This window comes from Nomascus leucogenys, chromosome 10 (genome assembly GCF_006542625.1).
Source record: "Nomascus leucogenys isolate Asia chromosome 10, Asia_NLE_v1, whole genome shotgun sequence".
NCBI lineage: Eukaryota > Metazoa > Chordata > Mammalia > Primates > Hylobatidae > Nomascus > Nomascus leucogenys.
In genome coordinates this window covers 56,112,980-56,138,547 of record NC_044390.1, presented here as the reverse complement: position 1 = coordinate 56,138,547, position 25,568 = coordinate 56,112,980, and the positions used below count along the sequence as shown (strand labels likewise).

At 46.8% G+C, this 25,568-nt stretch overlaps 1 protein-coding gene across 5 annotated transcripts in view; it reads right to left on the bottom strand.

The window, feature by feature from the left end:
* Positions 1 to 24,143, bottom strand: part of SLC1A6 (solute carrier family 1 member 6) — a 29,767-nt gene extending 5,624 nt beyond the window's left edge. The window contains exons 1-8 of one of the 5 annotated variants that reach the window (XM_030820587.1): positions 23,859 to 23,942; positions 21,124 to 21,395; positions 16,929 to 17,140; positions 15,980 to 16,117; positions 12,559 to 12,763; positions 8,623 to 8,665; positions 6,362 to 6,705; positions 779 to 1,012 (exon numbers count right to left, since the gene is read on the bottom strand). In XM_030820587.1, the coding sequence (XP_030676447.1) occupies positions 779 to 1,012; positions 6,362 to 6,705; positions 8,623 to 8,665; positions 12,559 to 12,763; positions 15,980 to 16,117; positions 16,929 to 17,133 (1,169 nt within the window). In that variant the 5' untranslated portion in view covers positions 17,134 to 17,140; positions 21,124 to 21,395; positions 23,859 to 23,942. Of the gene's footprint in view, positions 1 to 778; positions 1,013 to 6,361; positions 6,706 to 8,622; positions 8,666 to 12,558; positions 12,764 to 15,979; positions 16,118 to 16,928; positions 17,141 to 21,123; positions 21,396 to 22,470; positions 23,236 to 23,654 lie in introns of those variants that run through there. The other 4 variants (XM_030820585.1, XM_030820588.1, XM_030820586.1 and 1 more) reach the window with 4 other exon arrangements.
* Between the last annotated feature and the right edge of the window lie 1,425 nt (positions 24,144 to 25,568).

The following is a 25,568-nucleotide window of genomic DNA, read 5'->3' as shown; positions in this document are numbered from 1 at the left end:
AGGTGGGCGGATCACATGAGGCCAGATGTTCGAGACCAGCCTGGCCAACATGGCAAAACCCCATCTCTACTAAAAATACAAAAATTAGCCGGGTGTGGTGGTGCATGCCTGTAATCCCAGCTACTTGGGAGGCTGAGGCAGGAGAATCACTTGAACCTAAGAGGCGGAGCTTGTAGTGAGCCAAGATCACACCACTGCACTCCAGCCTGGGTGACAGAGTGAGACTCTGCCTCAAAAAAAAAAAAAAAATTCTTCCATCTTTTTGGCTGTTGTGCTACTTTTCAAATTATTTTGAATTGGGATGATGCTCTTAATTAATCCCCTAAAACTACAAAAGAAGAAGAGGAAGAAGAGGAGGAAGAAGAAAAAGGAGGAAGAGGATGAAGGGGAAGAAGAAGGAGGAGGAGAAGGAAGAAGCAGCAGCCAAAAGATTTCCCAGACACCATCTCACAAGTGGAGATGACACTCTCTGAGCCAGGAAATGACTGAGCTCATGGGGCATCCTGGAATCTTCCCTCTTAACCTCAAAATTGGTACCTGGTTCTCCTCCACAGAAAGTTAAAAAACAGGAAAGGAGAAAAGGAGACCAGGAGAGCCAGCCCAGGACAATGATTGGCCCCCAGGTGTTGCGCCAGCTGGAGACCTCCAGAGCCCTGGACATTACTGGATGACTTAGAAGAGGTGTTTAAGGAACGGAGAGGGCAGATGCCCTAGGAGAGCACATGAAGGACAAGAAGTGCAACCAGGAATGGTGCTGGGGTGGGGAGCAAGGCCATACCTGGAAGACGTGCCCATAGCGGTGATGAGGGCTTGTAGCATGCCCCCAATGAAGGGGAAGGGGTTCCGGTGAGTGACGAGGAAGTAGATGAGGGGAAGGACGCCGCCAGCATGGAGGAACAGGCCCACGATGACGGTCAGGGTGTACATGCCCAGCTGACCCCCCAGGACAGCCATGTCTTCCATCTCCAGAATCTTCCCAGCAATCAGGAACAGGATGCCCACAGGTGCATACCTGTGTGAGGGAGCCACATACCTGTCAGGGCTCCCTCCTGACCTCCCTTGCAGGTCTCCAAGGCTTTGCCCATATAGGGCCGTGGAGCCACACAGTACCCACGATACAGCACCCTACTCCATCCCAGTCTTCCCCGTACACTAATGAATGCCACCGGGCCCCATGAATGAAGCCCACCTCCTCCTCCTCCTGCTCTTCCACATCTCCCCACCAGGGTAGAAAAGTTCCTACAACTCCGGGATATACAACCTTTCAGGTCTCTCCTGTATCTACTCCCCATCCAAGCCCTCTCAATCCTGCCCCAAATAATCACTACCTTCAGTTTCCTTCCTTAGACATTGCCAAGACATTCCCTGTCTCTGGCCTTCTAAGCTTCCCTTATCTTCTGCCCCCAACTCTTTGTTCCACATTTGAAACGTGTATGCCCCTATTCTCTTCCCTATCAGTGCCTGTTATCACTCATTCACCAGCCTAAGCATTTCCCTCTCAAACCACTTGTCCTATCAAAATCACCGATGTATTCATTCATTCCACAGATATTGACTGAGTACCTAATGAGTACCAGGCACATGGCTCCCGTCCTCATAGCACTTACATTCTGTTATGGACTAAATGTTTATATCCCCTCCCCCCTCAAACCAAATTCATATGTTGAGATCCTAACCCCCAATGGGATAGTATTGGGAGGTGATTAGGTCATGAGGGTGGAGCCATAATGAATGGAATTAGTGCCCATATAAAAGACACACCAGAGAGCTCCCTCCACCCTTCTGTCATTCAAAGACACAGCAAGAAGACGCCTTCCATGAACCAGAAGACAGCCCTCACCAGACACGGAATCTGTGGGTGCCTTGAACTTAGACTTCCCACCCTCCAGAGCTGTGCGAAATACATTTTTGTTCTTTAAGCCACGATGTCTATGGTATTTTTGTTACAGCAGCTGACATGAACTAAGACACATTCTAATGGGGAAAGCAGGAGGTACACATAGAAATGCACTAATTGCAAACTTCAAGTGGTGATAACAGCAAAGGAGAGTCACTGGATGGGACTGCTTCTGAGCAGATGGTCAGAGAGGGCTTTTCTGAAGAGGTGACATTTAAGCTGAGACTTGCATGATGAGAAGGTACCCTGTGTATCTGGGAGAAACCATTGCAGGCACAATGCAAAGACTCTGAGATGGGCATGCACTAGGAGTGCTGGAGGACCAGAGAGAAGACCAATGTGGCTGGAGTATTGAGTAAAAAGGAGAATAAAAAAGATGAAAGAGGCATGTTCATCAGGGGCTCACCTGTTTCCCCCCACAATCCAGCCTACTGGTCAATCGTGTGAGCTTCTGCCATCGGCACCATCATTTCATTTCTAGGCTTCAATGGCTACTCCTCTTTCTTTAGAAATTGAAGTCTACGGCTGGGCGTGGTGGCTCATGCCTGTAATCCCAGCACTTTGAGAGGCCAAGGAGGGCAGATCATTTGAGGTCAGGAGTTTGAGACCAGCCTGGCCAACATGGTGAAACCCCATCTCTACTAAAAATACAAAAATTAGTCGGGTGTGGTAGTGCACACCTGTAGTCCCAGCTACTCGGGAGGCTGAGGCAGAAGAATCACTTGAACCCAGGAGGCAGAGGTTGCAGTGAGCTGAGATCGCACCACTGCACTCCAGCTTGGGCGACAGAGCGAGACCCCATCTCAAAAAAAAAAAAAATTGAAATCTACTTTGGCTCACCATTCATCATGGATGTGTTGGAGGAGGTGGGGACCTCTTGGGAAGGTGGTACAATAGCTTGAGTCAAAAATGAGGATGCAAGGGACTTCTCCAGTCACATCTGTGTTCTCCAAACTGGGCTCAGAGTTAGCCCTGGGGAGTAGTTGCTGAGTCTTCTCCAAGTCAACATGACTAGATCCACCTCTATGCTTACTCTGAGTAATCCCTCTCTCAACTTCCCCACCTCCATCCTTCCAACTCATCCCCTGCAAAATTCCTCAGCCCAAGATTAATTGTGCATGATTTCTTATCCCCTACACTCAGCCACCTGGCACATCTGGACATTTCACCCAATCATGCCAGTGACACTGCTATAAATTCATTGTTCCCAATTCAGCTGAGCCTTCATTATTCCTTGTTAACTCTCTGCTTATCCTTAATAAGCTCCCCGCTCCCATTCCTTTCAGATGCTTTTCCAGGCCCTCAACTTGGCCTCAAGTTCCTTATATGAAGAAAGTAAAAGTTCGTCTTCAAAGTTTCCCTTCTTATTAAAGAATAAATCTTAAGTGTTAAAAATAGTTTCTTTTAAAGACTAACTTCCTTCAAGCCTCCTTACTTTATGCTAATAACTCTTTGTTAAGCCCTATCCTATGTAGGTGTTAGACATGCTTACAGGCACATGGTACATTCTACATCCTTGTACTTTGACCAAGATATCTGTGCTGGACGTGCTCACAGGCATGTCCCAGCTCACAGCCTATACCCCTTCCTTATTTGGGAATGTTATTACTTTTCTAAGTCCTTTTGTAAGCAACTTCCTCTTTTCCTCTGTTTTCCATTGCTTTTACCTATTCAGAAAAGTTTTAAATTATTAGCCAGTCGGGTTTTAGTTTAGATTGTAAGGTCTGGCTCCAGCCAATGGAGACAGGACACAGTAGAAGGGACAAACTGCATAAGGGATAAAAATTGCTTCTTCCCTCCTTTGTTCAGGTGTGCTCTTGCCATTGTTCAATCTGTGATTAACACCCTTTCTGCAGAAGTAAAAATTGCCTTGCTGAGATAATTAAATTTATGTTCGAGTGCTATTTCTTTATGGCACTGGGAACAAGCATTCTGTTTCCAAATAAACATTTTACATATAACACTATACAACTTTCCAGTTGTTTGGGACGATGTACAAAGTCTTCTCCCATTTGGGATCTGACAGCCTTGTTAATATCTTCCACCACCACTCCCAACTTACCCCATGCTCTCACCTTCCTGAATGCCCCACCATTCCCCAAATAACTTAGGTACCTTCAAGCTTTGCATGTTCTCTTCTCTCTGCCTGAAATACGTCTCCCCTCTCACTGTTCAGTTGAAGTCCTACTCACCTGTCAAGATGCAGTTAACAGGTGACCTTCTTCATGACTCCCTCTTCAGGAAGCATTCACTGTGTACCCCTCTACTCACTGCTTACTTCTCCATGTTCCCAACACTTTTTAAATGCTCCTTTACTACAGAACCTACCACCTTGTGTTATATTGATCTACAATATGCCTGTCTCCCCTAAGATTTTGTGAGCTCCTTGAGGACAAGGTATGAGTGCACTGTATCTCTGTACTCCAGAGGTCAAGACAAAGTCTGCCTGGGAAAATGACTGCTGAGTGAATAACGATATTTCTGAAGGAATGAAGGAATCTAGAGAAGGAAGGAAGGAAGGAAGAAGGGAGGGAGGGAAGGAAGAAAGGAAGGAAGGAGGGAAGAAAGGAAAGAAGGAAGGAAGGGAGGGATTAGCAACTGGATGAATAAGTAACGAAATGAGCGAATGAAACAAGTTAGTAGCTGAGTGAACAAATACGTGAACAAATGAGTGAATGAAGAGAATACCTGAATAAATGAATGAAAGAATAACAAATGCATAGATGAATGAGTGGGTCAAAGAATGAATTAGAATGAATGAATGACTTAACTGAGTAAATAAACAGATGAGTCCATCAATGATTTAACTAATGCATGGATGAGTCTGTAAATAAATTTACGAGTGAATGAATACATAAATGAGTGAGTTAACTGATGCATGGAAGAATGAATAGATGAATAAGAAAATGAATGAACCGATAGAAAAATGAGAATGAATAAGTGAATAAATTGGTGAGTGAAGAGATAAATTAGGAAGTAAATGGGTGAATAAATCATTGCAGAAAGGTATGAATGAATGAATGAATAGTAACTAATCAATGCATAGGAGATGAATAAATCCCTGTCACTTGTGACAACACAGACAAACCTGAATGACATTATGCTAATTGAAATAACCAAGATACAGAAAGACAAATACCACATGATCTCACTTATCTGTGGAATCTAAACAATCAAACTCACAGAAGCAGGGAGTAAAATGGTGGTTACCAGGGACTCAGCAGGGAAGGGAGGCTGGGGAGATGTTGATCGAGGATACAAAATTTCAGTTAATTAGGAGAAATAAGTTCAAGAGATCTATTGGACAACATGGTAGGTATAGTTAAAAACAATGTATCGTGTGCTTGCAAATCACAAAGAGAGTAGATTTTAAGTGGTCTCTCCCCCTACCCACCTTTTTTTTGTTTTGTTTTGAGACTGGGTCTCATTCTGTCACCCAGGCAATCACAACTCACTGCAGCCTCTACAGCTCAGGCTCAATCTGTCCTCCTGCCTCAGCCTCCCAAGTAGCTGGGACTACAGGTGCATGCCACCACACCCAGCTAATTTTTTTGTATTTTTTGTGGTCTTGCCATGTTGCCCAGGCGGGTCTCAAATTCTTGGGCTCAAGTGATTCTCCCACCTTGGCCTGCCAAAGTGCTGAGATTATAGGCATGAGCCATCACACCCTGCCTAGATCTTAAGTGTTCTCACCACAAAAAAATAAGCATGTGAGGTAACGTCTATGTTAGTTAGTGCAACTGAACCATTCCACAATGTAGAGATCTTTTAAAACATTACGTTGCACATGAAAATATATACAGTTTTTATTTGTCAATCAAAAATACATTAATTTTGTAAAATAAATGAATGACCAAATAAATCCAGAAACCAATGCATGAAAGAATAAATGTAGATGAATAAATGCCAATGAATGGCTTGGTCAATGCATTGAAGAATGAGTGAATGAACAGATAAGCAAGGGAGTGAACAAGTGAACAAATCATTGCAGAAAAGTGTGAATGAACGAATGAGTTAGTGAGTTGGCCAGTGATTTAACCAATGCATAGAAGAATGAATAAATGAATGACGAAATGAGTAAATCAATGCATTGAAGCATGAGTATAGATGAATAAATCACTGAATGAGTGATTTTGTCAATGCATAGAAGAATGAGCGAATGAACAGATGAACAAAGAAGTGAATGAATCATTGCAGAAGGACATGAATGAATGAAAGAGAGATATTCCATGAATTAACCAATGCATAAAGAATGAATGAACGAACAGATGAACAACGAAGTGAACTAGTGACGAAATCATTCCAGAAAGACATGATGAATGAATGAGTTGGTGAGTGGGTAAGTGAATTACCCAACACATAAATGAATGACCAAAAGTCCCCAGCAAGCCCTTCGGCAGCTTCCCCACAGCCTGACTTCCTAGCTCTGGCTCCACCTTCCCGTGGGCACAGACCAGGACTCACCAGATAATGATGCCCACCAGCCTCATAATAGCCTCATTGAGGCTGTCGAAGAAGTCCCTGAGGACTCGGCCCTTGTGTTTCATGCCACCAATGACCAGCCCAAAGGCCACAGAGAAGACCACGAGGCCCAGGGCGTTGATGCCATTGGCGGAGCCAGGCACGGGTACAGTCTCCTCAAAGCTCAGCATCTCCTGCAGGGTACCCAAGGCCCGAGTGACATTTTCCAGGAAGCTGGTTCCGTTCTCCACAGAGAATGGAGGAGGCATGGAGGCACCCAGCTCAGACCCGTTCTCTGTCCTCACGATGGTCCTGGTTACCACCCTCGTGCTGTACTGCGTCTTGAACTGAAATAGAGAGAGATTGCGCCCAGATTCAATTCAGCGGATGCATCAGAATCGCCTGGAGAAATTCCTTGTAACCACTGATTCCCAGTTCCCACACCCTGGAAGATCTTATCCAGCAGATCTGAATGAGTGAATGAATGATTTGAACAGCGCATGGAAGAATGAGTGAATGAATCAGTAAACTCATTATGAAAAATCATATGGAGCTTCCTCAAAAAATTAAAAATAGAACTACCGGCCGGGCGTGGCTCACGCCTGTAATCCCAGCACTTTGGAAGGCAAGGGCAGGCGGATCATGAGGTCAGGAGTTCGAGACCATCCTGGCCAACAGGGCGAAACCCTGTCTTTACTAAAAATACAAAAATTAGCTGGGCGTGGTGGTGCGTGCCTGTAGTCCCAGCCACTTGGGAGGCTGAGGCAGGAGAATCCCTTGAACCTGGGAGGTGGAGGTTGCAGTGAGCTGAGATGGTGCCACTGCACTCCAGCCTGGTGACAGAGTGAGACTCCATCTCAAAAAAAAAAAAAAAAATTGAACTACCATATGACTAGCAATCCCACTACTGTATATATCCAAAGGAAATGAAATCAGTATCTCAAAGAGATATCTGCTCTCCCACGTTTATTGCAGCACTATTCACAATAGCCAAGATACAAAATCAACCTAAGTATCCATCAATGAATGAATGGATACAGAACATGTGGTATACATATACAATGAAATACTATTCAGCCTTGAAAAAGGTGGGGATCCTGTCAACAGGGTTGAACCTGAAAAACACTGTGCTATGTGAAATAAGCCAGGCACAGAAAGACAAATATTGCATGCTCTCACTTATATGTGGAATTTAAAAGAGTTGGACTCATAGAAACAGAAAATAGAATAGTGTTTACCAGGGACTGCGGAGCAGGGAAAATTGGGGAGATGTTGGTAAAAGGACACAAAATTTCAGCTAGACAAGAGGAATAAGTTCAAGAGCTCTATTATACAACATGGTGACTATAGCTAATAACAATTTATTGTGTATTTGAAAATCACCAAAAGGGTAGATTTTAAGTGTTTTTATCTCAAAAAATGTTAAGTATATAAGGTAACTGATATGTTAATAAGCTTGATTGAGCCACTCCACAATGCAGACATATTTCAAAACATCATCATACCTCATAAATACATACAATCTTTGTGTGAATTTAAACATAAATAAGTTGAAAATATTTTTTGAAGAATAAGTGACTGAATAAATGAATGAGGAAGTGAACAACCAATATGTGGAAGTAGTATAGATTCTGAATTTTTCACAAATTCCCTTGGCAATGCTTAACCAGAGTTGAGGGCCTCTCCCCTCAACCATCTATGGTCAAAATTTCTGGAATCTCTTCACCAGCCTTGATGCCTCCTCTAGCCCTGTGCTCAGGAAGTCCTTGGCCTAAGTCCTCTTTTTTTTTTTTTCCTTTTTTTGAGACAGGGTCTTGCTCTGTCACCCACGTTGGAGTGCAGTGGTGTGACCACTGGAGCCTTGATCTCCTGGGTTCAAGCAACCCTCCCACCTCAGCCTCCCAAGTAGCTGAGACAGGCGTGTCCAGCTAATTTTTTTAATCTATTTTTTTTGGAAAGACAGAGAGTCTCACTCTGTTGCCCAGGCTGGTCTTGAACTTTTGGCCTCAAGTGATCCTCCCGCCTTGGCCTCCCTAAGTGCTGGGATTACAAGCCTGAGCCACCATTCTCGGACCTAAGTGCTTCTCCCTAACCCTCCCAGATCACCATGGAAAATACATCCTTTCTCCTAGACTCCTCAAGAACCCCTGCCCATTGCTCTGTCAGGTCCTTCCTCCCACCACTTGCCCTTGGACCATTGCTTCAGCCTCAAGCTCCCACCACCCTCCGAATCTCCTTGATCAAACTGTGTATTTCCCCCTGACCTGTTTGAAGCAGGCCTCCACAAGGTTTGGTGGAAACATATTTCTGCAGAAAAACATGAGAAGAAGGAAAGTGGTTAGACCATGGAAGGGCATCTAGGGTGATAACAGTAATACTAACACCAAGAACAACAATAATGCAGCCAATATATGAATGCTTCCTCTAGGCTGGGCACTGAGCAAGTATCTTACTATCATCTGATTTAAACACTACAATAACCCTAGACATGAGTGCTATTTAATGCCCCCTTTCACATAGAAAGAAACCAAAGCCCAGAGAATTGATGTAAGCTACCCAGAGCCACAGAGCTGCTAAGAGGTGCAGATGGCCCTCAAATCCAGGTCTGTCTGAGCACGTGGCCAGAGCCCTACATCACCTCAAGGACTTTAATTCAAACACACATGTGTCAGTGATGCTTCAAAAGACCACAGAAAACTCCTAAACCCTTTTAACTTTAGGTTTTGCCTAGGCCCGTGATTAAGGTAGAACTACGGCTAGCCTTGATTCTGTGCGGCAAAAATCTTGCTGCTTTAATTAAAACCACAATGAGATAACCACCTTAACCCAGCTAGAACAGTCATTAAAGAGTCAAAAACCTATAGATGTTGGCATTGATGTGGAGAAAAGGGGACACTTATACACTGCTGGTGGGAATGTAAATTAGTACAACCTCTATGGAAAACAGTATGGAGATTTCTTTTTTTTTTTTGAGACGGAGTCTTGCTCTGTCACCCAGGCTGGAGTGCAGTGGTGCGATCTCGGCTCACTGCAACCTCCACCTCCCGAGTTCAAGCAATTCTCCTGCCTCAGCCTCCCAAGTAGCTGGGATTAGAGGTGCCTGCCACCACGCCTGGCTAAATTTTTGTATTTTTAGTAGAGACGGGGTTAGGCAGGATGGTCTCAATCTCCTGACCTTGTGATCTGCCCGCCTCAGTCTCCCAAAGTGCTGGGACTACAGGCGTGAGCCACCGCGCCTGGCCGAGAGATTTCTTAAAGAACTAAAAGTAGATCTACGATTCCACCTAGCAATCCCACTACTGGGTAGCTACTCAAAGGAAAAGAAGTCACTATATCAAAAAGACACCTGCACACATATGTTTATCACGTACAATTCACAGTTGCAAAGAAATGGAACCAACTTAAGTGCCTATCAACTGATGAGTGCATAAAGAACACATGATATATGTACACCATGGAATACTACTCAGCCATGAAAAAGAATGAAATAGGCTGGGTGCAGTGGCTTACACCTGTAATCCCAGCACTTTGGAAGGCTGAGATGAGTGGATCACTTGAAGCCAGGAGTTTGAGACCAGCCTGGCCAACATGATGAAACGCTGTCTCTACTAAAAATACAAAAATTAGCTGGGCATGGCAGCGGGCACCTCTAATCCCAGCTACTCAAGTGGCTGAGACAGCAGAATCGCTTGAACCCGAAAGGCAGAGGTTGCCGTGAGCTGAGATCATGCCACTGCACTCCAGCCTGGGCGACAGAGTGAGACTCTGTCTCAAAAAAAAAGAAATAATGTCTTTGGCATGGTTGGAGCTGGAGGCCATTATTCTAAGTGAAGTAATTCAGGAATGAAAACCAAATACAGTGTTTCTCACTTATAAGTGGGAACTAAGCTATGAGTATGCAAAAACATACAGAGTGATATAATGGACTTTAGAAACTCAGAAGCAGGAGGCGGGGAGAGTAGTTAGAAATTAAAAACTACACATTAGGTACAATATACACTACTAGCAGGACAGATGCACTAAAATCTCAGAATTCTCCACTATATAATTCATCCATGTAACAAAGAAACACTTGTTCCCCAAAAGCTACTGAAATTAAAAATTAAAAAATTTTTCATAGGCCAGGCACAGTGGCTCACATCTGTAATCTCAGCACTTTAAGAGGCTGAGGCAGGTAGATTACTTGAGATCAGCAGTTCAAGACCAGCCTGGCCAACATGGTGAAACCCTGTCTCCACTAAAAATACAAAAATTAGTCCAGTGTGGTGGCGCGCACCTGTAATTCCAGCTACTCTGGAGGCTGAGGCACAACAGAACCCTGGAGGCGGAGGTTACAGTGAGCCAAGCTCATGCCACTGCACTCCAGCCTGGGTGATGGAGTGCAAAAATAAAAATAAAAACAATTAAAAGAGTAAAGGCAGCTATTAATAGCAAAAATAATAAAAATAAAAAATCGAAAATTCAGTTAATTTTTTAAAAAATCATGCTGCTTCTATTTACAACAGCAAAGACTTGGAACTGACCCAAGTGCCCATCAGTGATAGACTGGATAAAGAAAATATGGCACATATACGCCATAGAATAGTATGCAGCCATAAAAAAGAATGAGTTCATGTCCTTTGCAGGGACGTGGATGAAGCTGGAAGCCATCATTCTCAGCAAACTAACATAGAAAACTAAACACTGTATGTTCTCACTCGTAAGTGGGAGTTGAACAATGAGAATACACGGACACAGGGAGGGGAACATCACACAGCGGGGCCTTTTGGGGGCTGTAGGGGCAAAGGGAGGGAGAGCATTAGGACAAATACCTAATGCATGCGGGGCTTAAAACCTAGATGACGGATTGCTAGGTGCAGCAAACCACCATGGCGCATGTATACTTATGTAAGAAACCTGCACGATCTGCACATGTATCCCAGAACTTAAAGTAAAAAATAAAATATAATATAAATTAAAAAATCATGCTGCTCTAAGAGAATCATTCACCCTCCAATGATGCTTAGGCAAATACCAGCTGTTCTGACCCCACCTTGAGGGTCATATTCTAAGATCGTATTCTAGCAGCAGCTGCTGTTGGAGAATATATACAAGGCTCCAGGGCAGAAATTGGGTACCAAAATGGATACTATGGGTGCTGCTATGTCCAAGCTGCGGCAGCCTGTCCCCTTTGTCTCTCCTTCAGTATGGGTTGTTGCAAGTAGAGTCAGAAATCATATCAGAATGAGTACAGTCACTTGTAAATTAAAAGTGACATCTAAGCCACCACCACCAACAACAGCTGAACAGACTCTCTTGTGGCCAAGTGTACCCCAGAACGACTTTAAAACTGAGTTCCTGGCCATGATGGGACAGGCGGTCAGACACGCCTCCTTACAACCTCTCCCTTTTATAATCTAGACAGGACAACTAACCCACAGTAATGTTAAATTAATGTGTTAAATTAATGAAAACAGAAATCATAAGACTGATAGAACAGGCTCTTTGCGGCAATAAGATACCAAATTATAAGGAGGATCTAAGGCCATGCCAGGCAGGGGTTCAGTCATGGACCCTACGCTCAAAGAATAAATTGTGTTCTAGCTGCCAAAAGGTTCTTGTTTTTCTCTAGGAGTTAAACAAACACTAGTCTTAAGATAAGCAATATTAAAATAATTACAACTCATCAGCTCACAGACAAGGACTAATGGGGCCCCTGTTCCACTAGCCATAACTACAGCTTTGATTGGACAAGAGACTGATTTCAGTAACTTTCTCCTGATAACACCACTGACCATGGGCTGGTTCTGGCTCATTGACAGAGGCTGTGCATTTGGGTACCTTCGTGTCCTGAAAAGACCTTTTGATGTAAAAAGCCTAAATGTGATACATTTAAATGTTAAGTAAACGTCAAGTATCCACCCCAAAGTGGACATGGGGTCATATGTTACATGCAACTTTGTTCAATATGCATGCATCGGGGCCACCTACATGAATATTCATAGCTCCTCCTGTAACCTGTTGAATATGGATATTTAGCTAACCCATTCAGCATAAAGCTTCTAGTCCAACCCCTCCTCCTTAGAAGTGCCTGTCTCTGATCTTAACCAGACGCATGCTTCCCAGCCTGTGGGATGACGGCTTTGCAGGCTATAACCTTTTACAATAAATAAAGTCTCCTTTTCCAAATGTGTATATTGTGTTTTTTTAGGTTGGCACACCTGATCAGGTCCATGAAGGCATCAGCTGTGGGGATGGTCTCGATCCGGCCCTCCCGGTGCAGCCCCTCCTTGGAGCCCTTCCCGGGATGGATGATGGTGACCATGAGGATGCCGATGAAGACTGCGATGATGGTGGTCACCATGTAGTACACAGCTGCCCGCATCCCCATCCGCCCCGTGGCCTTGTTGTCCAGGGATGCCATACCTGCAGGACAGATGATGTGGTCCCCTGCAGCTCCATGCATACCCAAAGCCAGCTCTCCTAGCCATCCATTCCACCCTCCCCATATCACCAACTCAACAGCCATCCCACCAAGCATCCCTTTTCCTACAGCCCACCCCAAAACCCACCCATTACCCATTCACCCTCACCACCATCTTTCTACTTCTATTCTATTTTCCAAATACACACCCTCACACTCCACCCCAACCCTTATCCCAAGTAGCATTCCACTATCCTACTGCCCTCCCTCTAGTCCAAGCCACCTTTTTCACACTTTCACCCCATCCTCTATTGAGTCTTGTTTTCTCTTGTTTTGCACCATAGCCTAACTTTTTTTTTTTTTTTTTGAGACGGACTCTCCGCCCAGGCTGGAGTGCAATGGTGTGATCTCGGCTCACTACAACGTCCGTCTCCCTGGTTCAAGCAATTCTCCTGCCTCAGCCTTCCGAGTAGCTGGGATTACAGGTGCTGCCACCGCTCCCAGCGAATTTTTGTATTTTTAGTAGAGACGGGGTTTCACCATGTTGGCCAGGCTGGTCTCGAACTCCCGACCTCAGGCGATCCACTTGCCTCAGCCTTCCAAAGTGCTGGGATTACAGGCGTGAGCCACCGCGCCTGGCCCATAACCTAAATTTCATTCCACTTGTCATCCCACTATTCATCCCAAAATCACACCTTCCTCCAACCCACCTCACTGCACACCCTTTGTAGCATATCTTCTTGGTGCTCCACTCCTACACCCTTTCCCAAGCCAATATGCTGACCCTTCAGCCCCCAGAGCACTGGCTACAAATAGCTCAGGCTGCCCCCTTCTCCTGAGAATTGCCCTCCGCAAAATGGGAGCTGCCTTGCCCACAAAAACCCCAGGGGAGACTTATAGCCAATGAATGACTGTGCAGGGATTCACAATGGCCAACTCCTTTGATTCAGGTGGCAGCAGAGCTGGGGAGGGATTCAATTCTGTGGTTCTGCTCACACTCCAGAGCTCCCCATGCGATCAGGCTGAGAGGCCAGCCTTCTTTTGAAACCCACATCTTTGCTTCACTGGTTTCCCAGCCCTGTCCCATCCTGCAATAAATCACCTGTGCAGATATCCCCATCTCAGTCAGGCTCTGCTTCCAGGAAACCCAACCTAAGAAACCATTTCTTCCTGCCTTTTTCTTCTTCCCCATCCCCAAATCCAGGGATTGGCAAACTGCTACTCATGCCAAATCTGGCCCTCTGTCTGCTTTTGTAAATAAAGTTTTATTGGAACACAACCATGCCCATTTATTTTCATATTGTCTATGGCTGCTTCTGTGCTACAATGGCAGAATCGAGTACAATTGACCCTTGAACAGCATGGGTTTCAACTGTTCCAGTACACTTATGCATGGATTTTCTTCCGCCTCTGCCATCCCTGAGACAGCAAGACAAGCCCTCCTCTTCCTCCTCCTCAGCCTACTCAGCATGAAGACAAAGGAGATGAAGATATTTATGATGATCCACCTCCACTCAATTAATAGTCCATAAAATTTCTCTTCCTTATAAATTTTTAATAGACAGGGTCTCACCCTGTTGCTCAGGCTAGAGTGCGGTGGTGCCATCATAGCTCACTGCAGCCTCCTGGGTTCAAGTGATCCTCCTGCCTCAGCTTCTCGAGTAGCTAGGCCTATGGGCATGTATCGCCACATCCTGCTGATTATTTTATTTTTTGTAGAGATGGAGTCTCACTGTGTTGCCCAGGCTGATCTCAAACTCCTGGGCTCAAGCAATCCTCCTGCCTCAGCCTCCCAAAGCACTGTGATTACAGGCATAAGCCACCTCACCTGCCCTGATTTTCTTATTAACATTCTATTCTCTAGCTTACTGTACTTTAAGAATATAGTATATAATGGCCGGGCGCGGTGGCTCACGCCTATAATCCCATCACTTTGGGAGGCCGAGGTGGGTGGATCATGAGGTCAGGAGATTGAGACCATCTTGGCTAACACGGTGAAACCCCGTCTCTATTGAAAATACAAAAAATTAGCTGAGTGTGGTGGTGGGCACCTGTAGTCCTAGCTACTCAGGAGGCTGAGGCAGGAGAATGGTGTGAACCCGGGAGGCGGTGCTTGCAGTGAGCGGAGATTGCACCACTGCACTCCAGCCTGGGAGACAGAGTGACATTCCATCTCAAAAAAAAAAAAAAAAAAAAAAGAATATAGTATACAATACATACAGCATACAAAATATGAGTTAATCAACTGTTTATGCTATCTATAAGGCTTCCAGTCAACAGTAGGCTATTAGTAGTTAAGTTTTTCGGGAGTCAAAAGTTACATGTGAGCCAGGCACAGTGGCTCACGCCTACAATCCCAGCACTTTGGGAGGCCGAGGTGCGCAGATCATGAGGTCAGGAGATCGATACCATCCTGGCCAATATGATGAAACCCCATTTCTACTAAAATACAAAAAATTAGCCAGGCATGTTGCTGCACGCCTGTAGTCCCAGCTACTCAGGAGGCTGAGGCGGGGGAATTGCTTGAACCTGGGAGGCGGAGATTGCAGTGAGCCGAGATTGTGCCACTGCACTCCAGCCTGGTAACAGAGCAAGATTCCGTTAAAAAAAAAAAAAAAAAAAAAAAAAAAGTTGTATGTGGATTTTTGACTGTGTGGGGGTTGGTGCCCCTAACACCCAAATTGTTCAAGGGTCAACCCTAGTTGCAAAAGAGACCATATGGCCCTTGAAGCTGAAAATGTCTACTATCCAGCCCTCTAGAGCAAAAGTTTGTGGACCCCTGCATAAGCCAACCACACTCCCATCCCACCCTCTACCCACTAAGCTGTCACCTCCATCTCACTCACCTTCCACACTTTAATCGACACTCTACTCCCTGCACATCCACACCATATCCCAGCCACCCTCCCTGGCTGCCCCTCCAAGACTTTCTCTCACTTCTTTGTGATACTAAGCCCCTTGCAGGCTGGCATTTTACCTCCAAGGAAAAGGACAGGAAGCCTACTGAGATAAGTGGTGTGGGGTCATATGGGGTCTGGAACCTGAGACCAATCTGGACCTGGGCTTTGTTTGGCCAAGGACCCTGGACCAGACACAGGCTCCATGTTTGAGGTGCCGCGTCAAGGAAGCGGTCCCATGCTTGGGATGGCCTTGGCTCTGGGTTCAAGCTGAGGCTCTGGATGGGTCTTGGAGGCCAACACTGGCCTGGGCTCTCTCACCTGTGACCAGGCTGGAGACAATGAGCGGTAACACCAGCATCTGCAGCATTCTCATGAGAAGCTCTCCAGGAAAAGAGAAGTACTTGATCTGGCGGTAGGTGAGCTGATATGGGCGCAGGGCAAAGGCCAGGCTGACCCCTAGGGCCAAAAGAAGGGGTCCATGAACTGAAGTCTGGGTCGCTCAGCCCCAGGCAGGGCCCATCCATCCCAAGAAGGGTAGGGCAAGGGTGGGAGTGAGGGAGAGAAATATCCTATGAGTGTGTGTATTTGTGTGTGCACTGATGCGTGCAGACATTGTAGAAATGTATGTATGTATGGGTTACCATATTGATGTGTAAATGTGTGTCTGTGTCTGTGTAAATGTAAATGTGTAAATGTGTGTGTATATATCCAGGATATGTGACTGTAGACGTTCACTTGTGAACAGGTATAGGTGTCTGTATACAGGGGCATATACACATGAATATGCACACGTGTTTTCCTGGACATCTATAGGTGTGATTTGTGTGTATGTTACTATTTTCAAACATGGGAGTGTACGTGTTTTTAAGCTCATAAGTGTGTGCACGTGTACTCAAGAGAATGCATGTAGAGATGTGAATGTGTTTATAAGTTCCAACATGCATGCACAAGTGTGCATGTAAGTTTCTGTGTTTGCACCTACAAGTTCAATGCACGCATGTGTGTGCGCATAGTAAAGTGTGTTTGTACATTGTGTATGTATATATGTGAGTGTGTATGTACACATGGATATGCATGTAACATTGTGTGCACACAGTTGTGTTTGCACACATGTGTATTCATCTGTGTGGTGTGTCTTTATGTGGGGTTGAGGGTGGCTGGTGGGACGGGGACGTGTGTGCAGGTGAGAATGAGGGGGTGCAGCAAAGAGATGTGTAGGGGCCAGGAATTTCCCTGAAGTCCCCGCCCTCCAGGAGGCAGAGCTCACCAATGACCACGGCGCTGACCGTCAGCAGAATGAAGGCGTTTCGGCGCAGGAAGCGCAGCACGTGCTCACGGGTCATGGTCTGCAGGCGCAGGCGCGTGCGCAGTGCTCTCTGCTGCAGGCTTTCCTGCAGCCGCTGCAGCCAGCCCACCCGGCCCAGCCGCTGGCCGCTCTCCCGCAGGAACAGGCTGTTGCCATGGCTGCTCATGGTCTATCTGCGGGAAAGAGAGAAGCCTGGGGCTGGTGAGGGCCAGGACAGAAGGCAGGCGTGGGCAGATGGCGAAGGCTGCGAAGGGTAATGAGCGCTTCCTGAGGACTCTCAGAAGGCGGGGGTGGCTGGGTGTTTTGGCTCACGCCTGTAATCCCAGCATTTTGGGAGGCGGAGGCAGGAGAATCACTTGCGCCCAGGAGTTCAAGACTGGCCTGGGCAACATAGTGAGGACCTGTTTCTAAAAATTTAAAAACAGCCGAGGGTGGCAGTCCTAGCTATTGGGGAGGCTGAGGCAGGAGGATCGCTTGAGCCCAAGAGTTCAAGGTTACAGTGAGCTATGCTCTTCCCAGCCTGAGCAAGACAGTGAGACCTCCATCCCTCCAAAAAAGCACAAAGGCCAGGCGCAGTGGCCCACACCTGTAATCCCAACACTTTCTAAGGCCAAGGCAGGAGGATCGCTTGAGCCCAGAAGTTTGAGGCTGCAGTGAGCTGTGATTGCACCACTGCACTCCAGCCTGAGTGACAGAGCACAGCCCTGTCTCTAAGAACAACAAGTAAATAAAAATAAAACTAAAAAAAGGGCAGGGGAGGGGGAAGGTCAGTCTGTTGCGATGTGCCTCGTTCTAAGGTCGGGTCTTGGCAGGAAAAGGTCAAGTCTCCAGAATCATTCCTGGGAATGGCTGGGAAGAGGAGGAAACCACAAAAATAATGGACCTTTTTGACACACCCTGACTCCAGCCCACTCTTATTTCACTGAGATCGTCACAAGCCTCTGGGGGCTGCCCCAGCGGCTCAAGGGAAATTAACAAGCCTTTGTGAAGTGCCAGCTGCATAGGGAGCCCTAGACAAAGCACCCGGAGGCTAGTCCCCCAAATTAAGACGGTTTTGTGTCCAGCCTGGAGGCTTTTCACAAGGACAAAATCAGCAGCTGCCTCGCAAACAGCAGGTGCCCAGTAAATGCAGCTATTCTGCCTGAATGCCCAGGTGAGCAACAGGGAGAGTGGGGAGTCAGGAGAGTGGGGAGTCCCTTGGGAATGAAATGATGATGATTCTTGGCCACAGCGTGGTGTTCATGAGCCCCTCTGGGGTGGCAGGCACTGTAATGATGTTTCCCAAACTGCAGACTTGTGTGTCTCCTCTTTATATTTGGCCATATTCATGTGTCCTTATTCACTTATCTAAAAAAACGTACCGAACCAGGCGCGGTGGCTTACACCTATAGTCCCAGCACTTTGGGAGGCCAAGGCAGGCAGATCACTTGCACTCAGGAGTTCGAGACCAGCCTGGCCAACATGGTGAAATCCTGCCTCTACTAAAACTACAAAAATTACCGGGATGTGGTGGCAGGTGCCTGTAGTCCCAGCTACTCGAGAGGCTGAGGCAAGAGAATCACTTGAACCCAGGAGGTGGAGGTTCCAGTGAACCGAAATCACACCACAGGACTCCAGCCTGGATGACAGAGTGAGACTCTGTCTCAAAATAAAAATAAGCAAATAAATATTTTAAAAATTAAAATTAAAAATGTATCTAAAATGGAAACTTTAGACCTCTACTTGAAATGTGAATTATGTTTTTCATCAACATTAAATAAAATGCATATAAAAATTAAAACCTGCCCATCCATCTGCAAACTAAACACCTCACATGTACAGGGCGGCTTAGAAATTGTGATTTTCATAGGCCTGAGGAACTTTTCTCTTTGTGCACCCCTTCCTTCATTAAAAAAAGTCTACATTAACATTCTGTTTTACAACTACATTCATATAAAGAAAAATATGTTATTTCAGAACGAGATAGAGGTGACAATTATTGCACAACATAGTGAAAATACTAGATGCTATTGAATTGTACGTTTTCAAATGGTTGCTTTTGTGTTATGTGAATTTCCCCTCAATTTTAAAAATGGAGTCAGCTGCTGTGGCTCATGCCTGTAATCCCAGCTACTTGGGTGGCTGAGTGGGGAGGATCACCTGAGCCCAGGAGTTCAAGACGTGAGACAGAATGTCGCTCTGTCACCCAGGCAGGAGTGCAGCTCACTGCAGCCTCCAACTCCTGGGTTCAAATGATCCTCCCACCTCAGCCCCCAAAAGTGCTGGGATTGTAGGCATGAGACACCGCACCCACCCTTAAAAAATTGAAAATTAAAATGAATATGTTAATATTCTACATTGTAACATTTTCTTTCACCTAAATGCTTGTTTCTGTCTTCTAATTTTGAAAGAGATGAAAACATCAGGGAAATAGTAGAATTGTTTTAGAGGCTGGGAAGGGTAGGCGGGAGGAGGGGATGGGGAGAGGTTGGTTAACATACACAAAACTACAGCTAGATAGAAAGAATGAGTTCTGGTGTTCTGCAGCACCGTAGAGGGACTATGGTTAATGATCATTTATTCTATATTTTCCAAAAAGCCAGGAGAGAAGGTTCTGAGCATTTACACATTAAGAAATGATCAATGTTTGAGATGTTGGATGTGCTAATTACCCTGATTTGATCATTACACATTGTATACATGTATCAAAATGTCACTCTGTATCCCATCAATATGTACAAGTATTTTGTATCAACTCAAAATAAAAGGGAACAACAAAAAAATGAAAACGGCCAGGGCGCAGTGGCTGATGTCTGTAATCCCAGCACTTTGGGAGGCCAAGGCGGGCAGATCACTTGAGGTCGGGAGTTCGAGACCAGCCTGGCCAACATGGCGAAACCCCATCTCTATGAAAAATACAAAAATTAGCTGGATGTGTCACATGCCTGTAATCCCAGCTACTCCAGAGGCTGAGGCAGGAGAATCGCTTGAACCCAGGAGGCAGAGGTTGCAGTGAGCCAAGATTGCACCACTGCACTCTAGCCTGGGTGACAAAGCCAGACTTTGTCAAAAAAAAAAAAAAAAAAAAAAGGAAAAAAAGAAAGAAAGAAAGAAAGGAGGGAAGGGAACGGAAGGGAAGGGAAGGGAAAGGAAGGGAAGGAAAGGGAAGGAAAGGGAAGGAAAGGGAAGGGAAGGGGACAAAGGGAAGGGGACAAAGGGAAGGGAAGAGAAGGGGACAGAGGGAAGGGAAGGGAAGGGGACAAAGGGAAGGGGACAAAGGGAAGGGAAGGGGAGGGGAGGGGAGGGAAGGGAGAGAAGGGAAGGGAAAGGAAAGGAAAGGAAGGGGACTTTTCTGTGGGTCCCTCAAAGCACTGTGTGCTATAGGTACTATACCCCCTAACCTACACTGTTCTCATAACCAAGAAAGGGCGGTGCCCTTCTTCCAGGCATACTGAGAATTCTGTTCTTCCTTCTAGACCCACTCTTAGGCTCCCTCTCCCACGGGCTCCCTTTCGATCTGCCCAGTGGAAAGGACAACAGTATGGAGATTTCTCAAAGAACTAAAAATAGAACTACCATCCCATCCAGAAACCTCCCTACTGAATATCCACCCCAAGGAAAACAAATCATTGTATCAAAAGGATATCTGCACTGGTATGCTTCATCACAGCAATATTTGCAGTCGCCTAGATATGGAATCGACCTAAGTGTCCACCAAAAGAAAATGTGATATAGATAAGTTTATCATATTATAGATAAATCTGTATCACATTTATATCAATATCACATTTTCTTGCTACATTGTTGATTATAGTATTTTATCTATGTTTCATTATGTATATCATGGAATACTAATCAGCCATAATAAAGTGTCTTTTACAGCAACACACATAGAACTGGAGGCCATTCTCTTAAGTGAAATAATTCAGAAGCAAAGTGTAATACCGCATGTTTACTTATTTTTAGTATTTTTGTATTTTTAGTAGAGACAGGGGTTTCACTGTCCGCCAGGCTGGTCTCGAACTCCTGACCTCAGGTGATCCACCCACCTCGGCCTCCCAAAGTGCTGGGATTACAGGTATGAGCCACAGCGCCCAGCCGCTCCCCCATCTACTTCCTAAGGGACCAAGGATCCCTGATATTTTTCTCACCCCCACCCCAGCCACACCCCCAGTACCTGAATTCAACCAGGTCGAGCTGCAGGTTTCTTGGAGGTCTCAGTTTTACCAGTACGTAGGTCCCTGGCCTTTGTGTTTTGCTGCCACTGGCTTTTCTGGGATCTTCCTTGCCCTCCTCAACTCCCCACCATATCCAAGGGATGGGACATCTGCCCTGGGTTTCCAGATCCTGCGTCCTCTAGAGCTAATCCAAATTCCCAATGCCAAGCCCCACTTAGGATCCTGCTCCAAATGGACCCATCTCCTGAAACCACAATGCTGCTTCTCCTTGCTGTGAAGAAAAAAAAAAAAAACATCCCAAAGAGTGAACCACAGACTACACAGGGAATCCCTCTGGGATATTATGTTTCCAGTCCCTAAGCCACAGCAGGAAGTTGCCTGTAGATACCAAGGGAGATCATTCAGCTAAGATCTGAACAGTCAGGAAAACTCCTGAGGCTAGAGTTTTGTCTGGTTCCTTTTTCTTCCTTACAAGACATAGTACGGTATTGACAAACTATGGTCTGCTAGTCAAATTCAGCCTACTGCTTGTTTTTGTAAATAAAGTTTTATTGGCACACAGCCACACTCATGCATTACCTATTGTCTACAGCTGCTTTCAAGCTACAATGCCTGAGTTGAGTTGTTGGGACAGAGATTGTACGGACCACAAAGCTCAAAATATTTACTCTTGGGCCATTTGCTGAAAAAATTTGCTGACCCCTGGAGAAGAGCAAACAACACTTAGCATCTGTGCACCAGACGCAGTGCTCATGCCTGCAATCCCAACACCTTGGGAGGTGAAGGCTGGAGGACCGCTTGAGCCCAGGAGTTCATGGCCAGCCAGGGCAACATAGCCAGACCCTATCTCTTTAAAAAATTAAAAATTAGCCAGGCACGGTGGCCTGTGCCTGTAGTCCGAGCTACTCAAGAGGCTAAAGCAGGAGGATCGCTTGAACCCAGGAGTTTGAGGCTGCAATGAGCTATGATCTTATCACTGCACTCCAACTTGGGTGACAGTGTAAAACCCTGTCTAAAAGAAAACAGCATCTTAGCACCTGATGACTATAAAATAGTTGCCAACTGTGGTTGATAAAAAGCAGAAACCTAACTCACACAAAATTAATAGAGTAAAATGCTACAGTGTGAGAATGTCTTACTATCAATTTTTCTCAGTCCTGTCTGCATCACTTATAAGTATATACCATCATGACTGTCAATTAATAATAATACTAGTTTTAAAAAATGTTTGACTTGAAATGTGATCTTAACCTCCACTTGGGCCTCTCTGGGTCTCTCTCTTCTTCCCCAACCTGGGCTCTCTCTTTTCTAGGCTTTCCTGGGTCTAGGCTTTCTTTTGGACCTACCTCTTGGGTTTCCTGCTCAGAAAATGTCCCTTCTAGTGTCCCCAGTTTCTACAGGGTGAGAGGGCTGAGGGTGGGTCTTTCCCACTTGGTTCTCCCAACCTCCAGACACTTAGATGTGATGAGATGTGTGGACTGCCTCTTGGAGCCTCTTACATCCCCAAAACTAAAGCAAGCTACAGTGAGCAAACTGAAAATGCTTTCTATACATTTTATGTCAATGCTATGCTAGCCAGAGGAGTGAGTGAGGGAAGACAGAGATGGCGTGGAAACCACGTACATCACACACACTCAGACACACACAGGCACACATAACCTCGAAAACCTCTTGTATGCTATTGACATATCCACAACCCCAGGCAGACACAGTCACACGCAAACTCTTCAGACATACAACCACACACACACCCACACACACCTTCAGAAATGCAGCTCCATGCATGCAGTCATACAATCCCTACACACACACACACTTCCCACATTCATGTACACCCTCAGGCATATAACCACACACCTTCAGAAATGCAATTCCAGGCACACAGTTGTACAATTCTGCACACAGACACACTCACACACGCTTGCCACATTCATGTACATCCTCAGGCACACAACCACCCACACCTTCAGAAATACAATTCCAGGCATGCAGTCATACAATTCTGCACACACACATACACATTCATGTACACCCTCACTCAACCACACACACCTTCGTGGCTCTGCACAACTACCCTTCATGAATTAAATCCTACAGAGGCAGTGACAGTCATACAATTCCTACATATACACAGAAACACACACACACACACACACACTCTCTCTCTCTTTAGGGCACAAAACACAAACTTCAGACTTTCGAAATCATCCTCACATTTGAACATTCAGCTCCACACACCTGTTCAGGACGGCGATCCCACTCACAAATTCAGTCTCTCTCTCTCTCGTCACACACACACACACACACACACACACACACTAATGCCCAGACCCTCTGCAGCCTCAGCCACATCTGATACATCTGAAATTGGTGAAATAAGCCTTCTGACAGAGAAGGCAACTGAGCCCTATAAATGCACAAGGTATCAGGCTGGGTGCTGGAAACGTGCCTGTGTGCGGAGGCCACGGCTTGGGGAGGTGGGGAGATGGGCAGGGAGACCCGGGGATAACTAAGGGGATGGGAAACTCACCAGAACGACCAGGAGAAAAGCGGTGGCAACGGCTCTAAGGGGCAAGGAGGAGCTCAGAGACAAAGGGCGGCGGAGAGGTGGGGACGTGGGCGCAGGGAGCGCCCCACACGCCTGACCGCAGCGCCTCGGATCCCCCACCTGCCCGCAACCTCTGCGCCGCAGCCACACCGAGTCCCCGCGCCGAGCCGCAGAGCCCCCACTCACCGGCGTCCGGAGCGGCGGGGGCGGCCTGCCCGCGCCTCGGCCTGCGCGCTGCGCCCGGATGCAGGAGCCGGAGCCCGGCGAAGCGCCCGGCCGGGGCCGCGGGGACCCGCCAGGGACTGTGCAGCACCGGCGCGGGTACCGGACGGTGGAGGCACCGGCGCGGAGCCGGGACGCGCTATGCTGCGGGCGGGATCCGGGCCGGCCCTGCGCTCACGTGGGTGTGGGGGCACCGAGCGGCCGGGGGAGGGGGCGGGATCCCCTCCGCGATGCCCCCCGCCTCCCCCGCGCCCTGCCCAGGCTCCGCAGCCAAGTGGGAGAAGGGGGACCGCGTGTTTGGGAAGGGAGGGGGATTGAGGGTGGGCGGGGGTGAGTGGCCTCTCCGGCATCCAGCCCCCGCCCCCTGCTCGGAGCCGCGCCTCCGCGCCCCCCCCCCCCAAACAGCCTCCGGAGCCCTCGGAGGCCCCAGCATCCCTGGCGGAGCGCGGGGAACAGGCCCTGGCACCGCGGGACCCGCTCCAGCAGCCTCGGCGGAGGCCTGGGGAAGGCGCGGCTCTAGTGTCCCAGTGACAACAGCCAGGGAGAGGGCTCCGCTGCCCGCTTCTCCCTGCGGGTGCACCTTCCGGCCTTGGCCACTTAGCCGCTGTGTGTCCCTGGGCCAACTCCTCTCCCTCTCTGAGCCTGGCCTCCTCTGCTAAACAAGGAAGATGACTTGGCCGACCCCACAGAAAATTAAAGCTGAGAAAATTAAAGCGCGTGAGGCTGGAAATGCCCCGTGCCAGCGCGAAGTATTGGGCAAATGGGAGATGGATAATGTTGTTCCTAAATATTATTCTTTGCTGTCTTTAGAGCACACCAGGCAAGGTGCACTCGGCTTTTCTTCTCAAAAGGCGATGACTTGGTTGCTTCCCACATCTTCCGCCTCTCCTGAGAGCTAACGCCATTTAAAGATCTGAGCATCAAGTCTGTCGTATGCATAAAAACTCAGTGCAGGCCGGGCGCAGTGGCTCATGCCTGTAATCCCAGCACTTTGGGAGGCCGAGGCGGGAGGATCACTTGAGGTCAGGAGTTCGAGACCAGCCTGGAAAACAAGGTGAAATCCCCTCTCTACAAAAATACAAAAATTAGCCAGGCATGATGGCGGGTACCTGTATTCCCAGCTACTCGGGAGGCTGAGGCGGGAGAATCACCTGAACACAGGAGGCGGAGGTTGCAGTGAGCCGAGATCGCACCACTGCACTCCAGTCTGGGCGACAGAACGAGACTCCATCAAAAAAAAAAAAAAAAACACCTCAGTGCACGTTCAATGTTTTTTATTATTGTTGCCGTTATTGATGGAGTGTTGATGGCAACCTCCTAAACTAGGCAGGCTCTTTTATTAATACTTATATTTAATCTACACACTCCTATAAAGTAGATATCACTTTCTCTATTTTCAGGGAGGGGACAGGTGCTCAGAAAGGTTCAATAACTTGTCCAAGGTCACACAGCCAGGAAACAGATGCCCCAATTCTAATTCTTTGCATGCATCGCCCTGGCTCTGCTTCTTTGCAACAACTCCTAGATAGGTGATTCTCAAACTTAGCTGTATTTTAAAACTACCTGGAGAGCTTTTAAAAATTCTGAAGCCAGCCTGACATAGTGGCTCATACATGTAATCCCAGCACATTGGGAGGCCAAGGAGAGAGGATCACTTGAGCCCAGGAGTTCAAG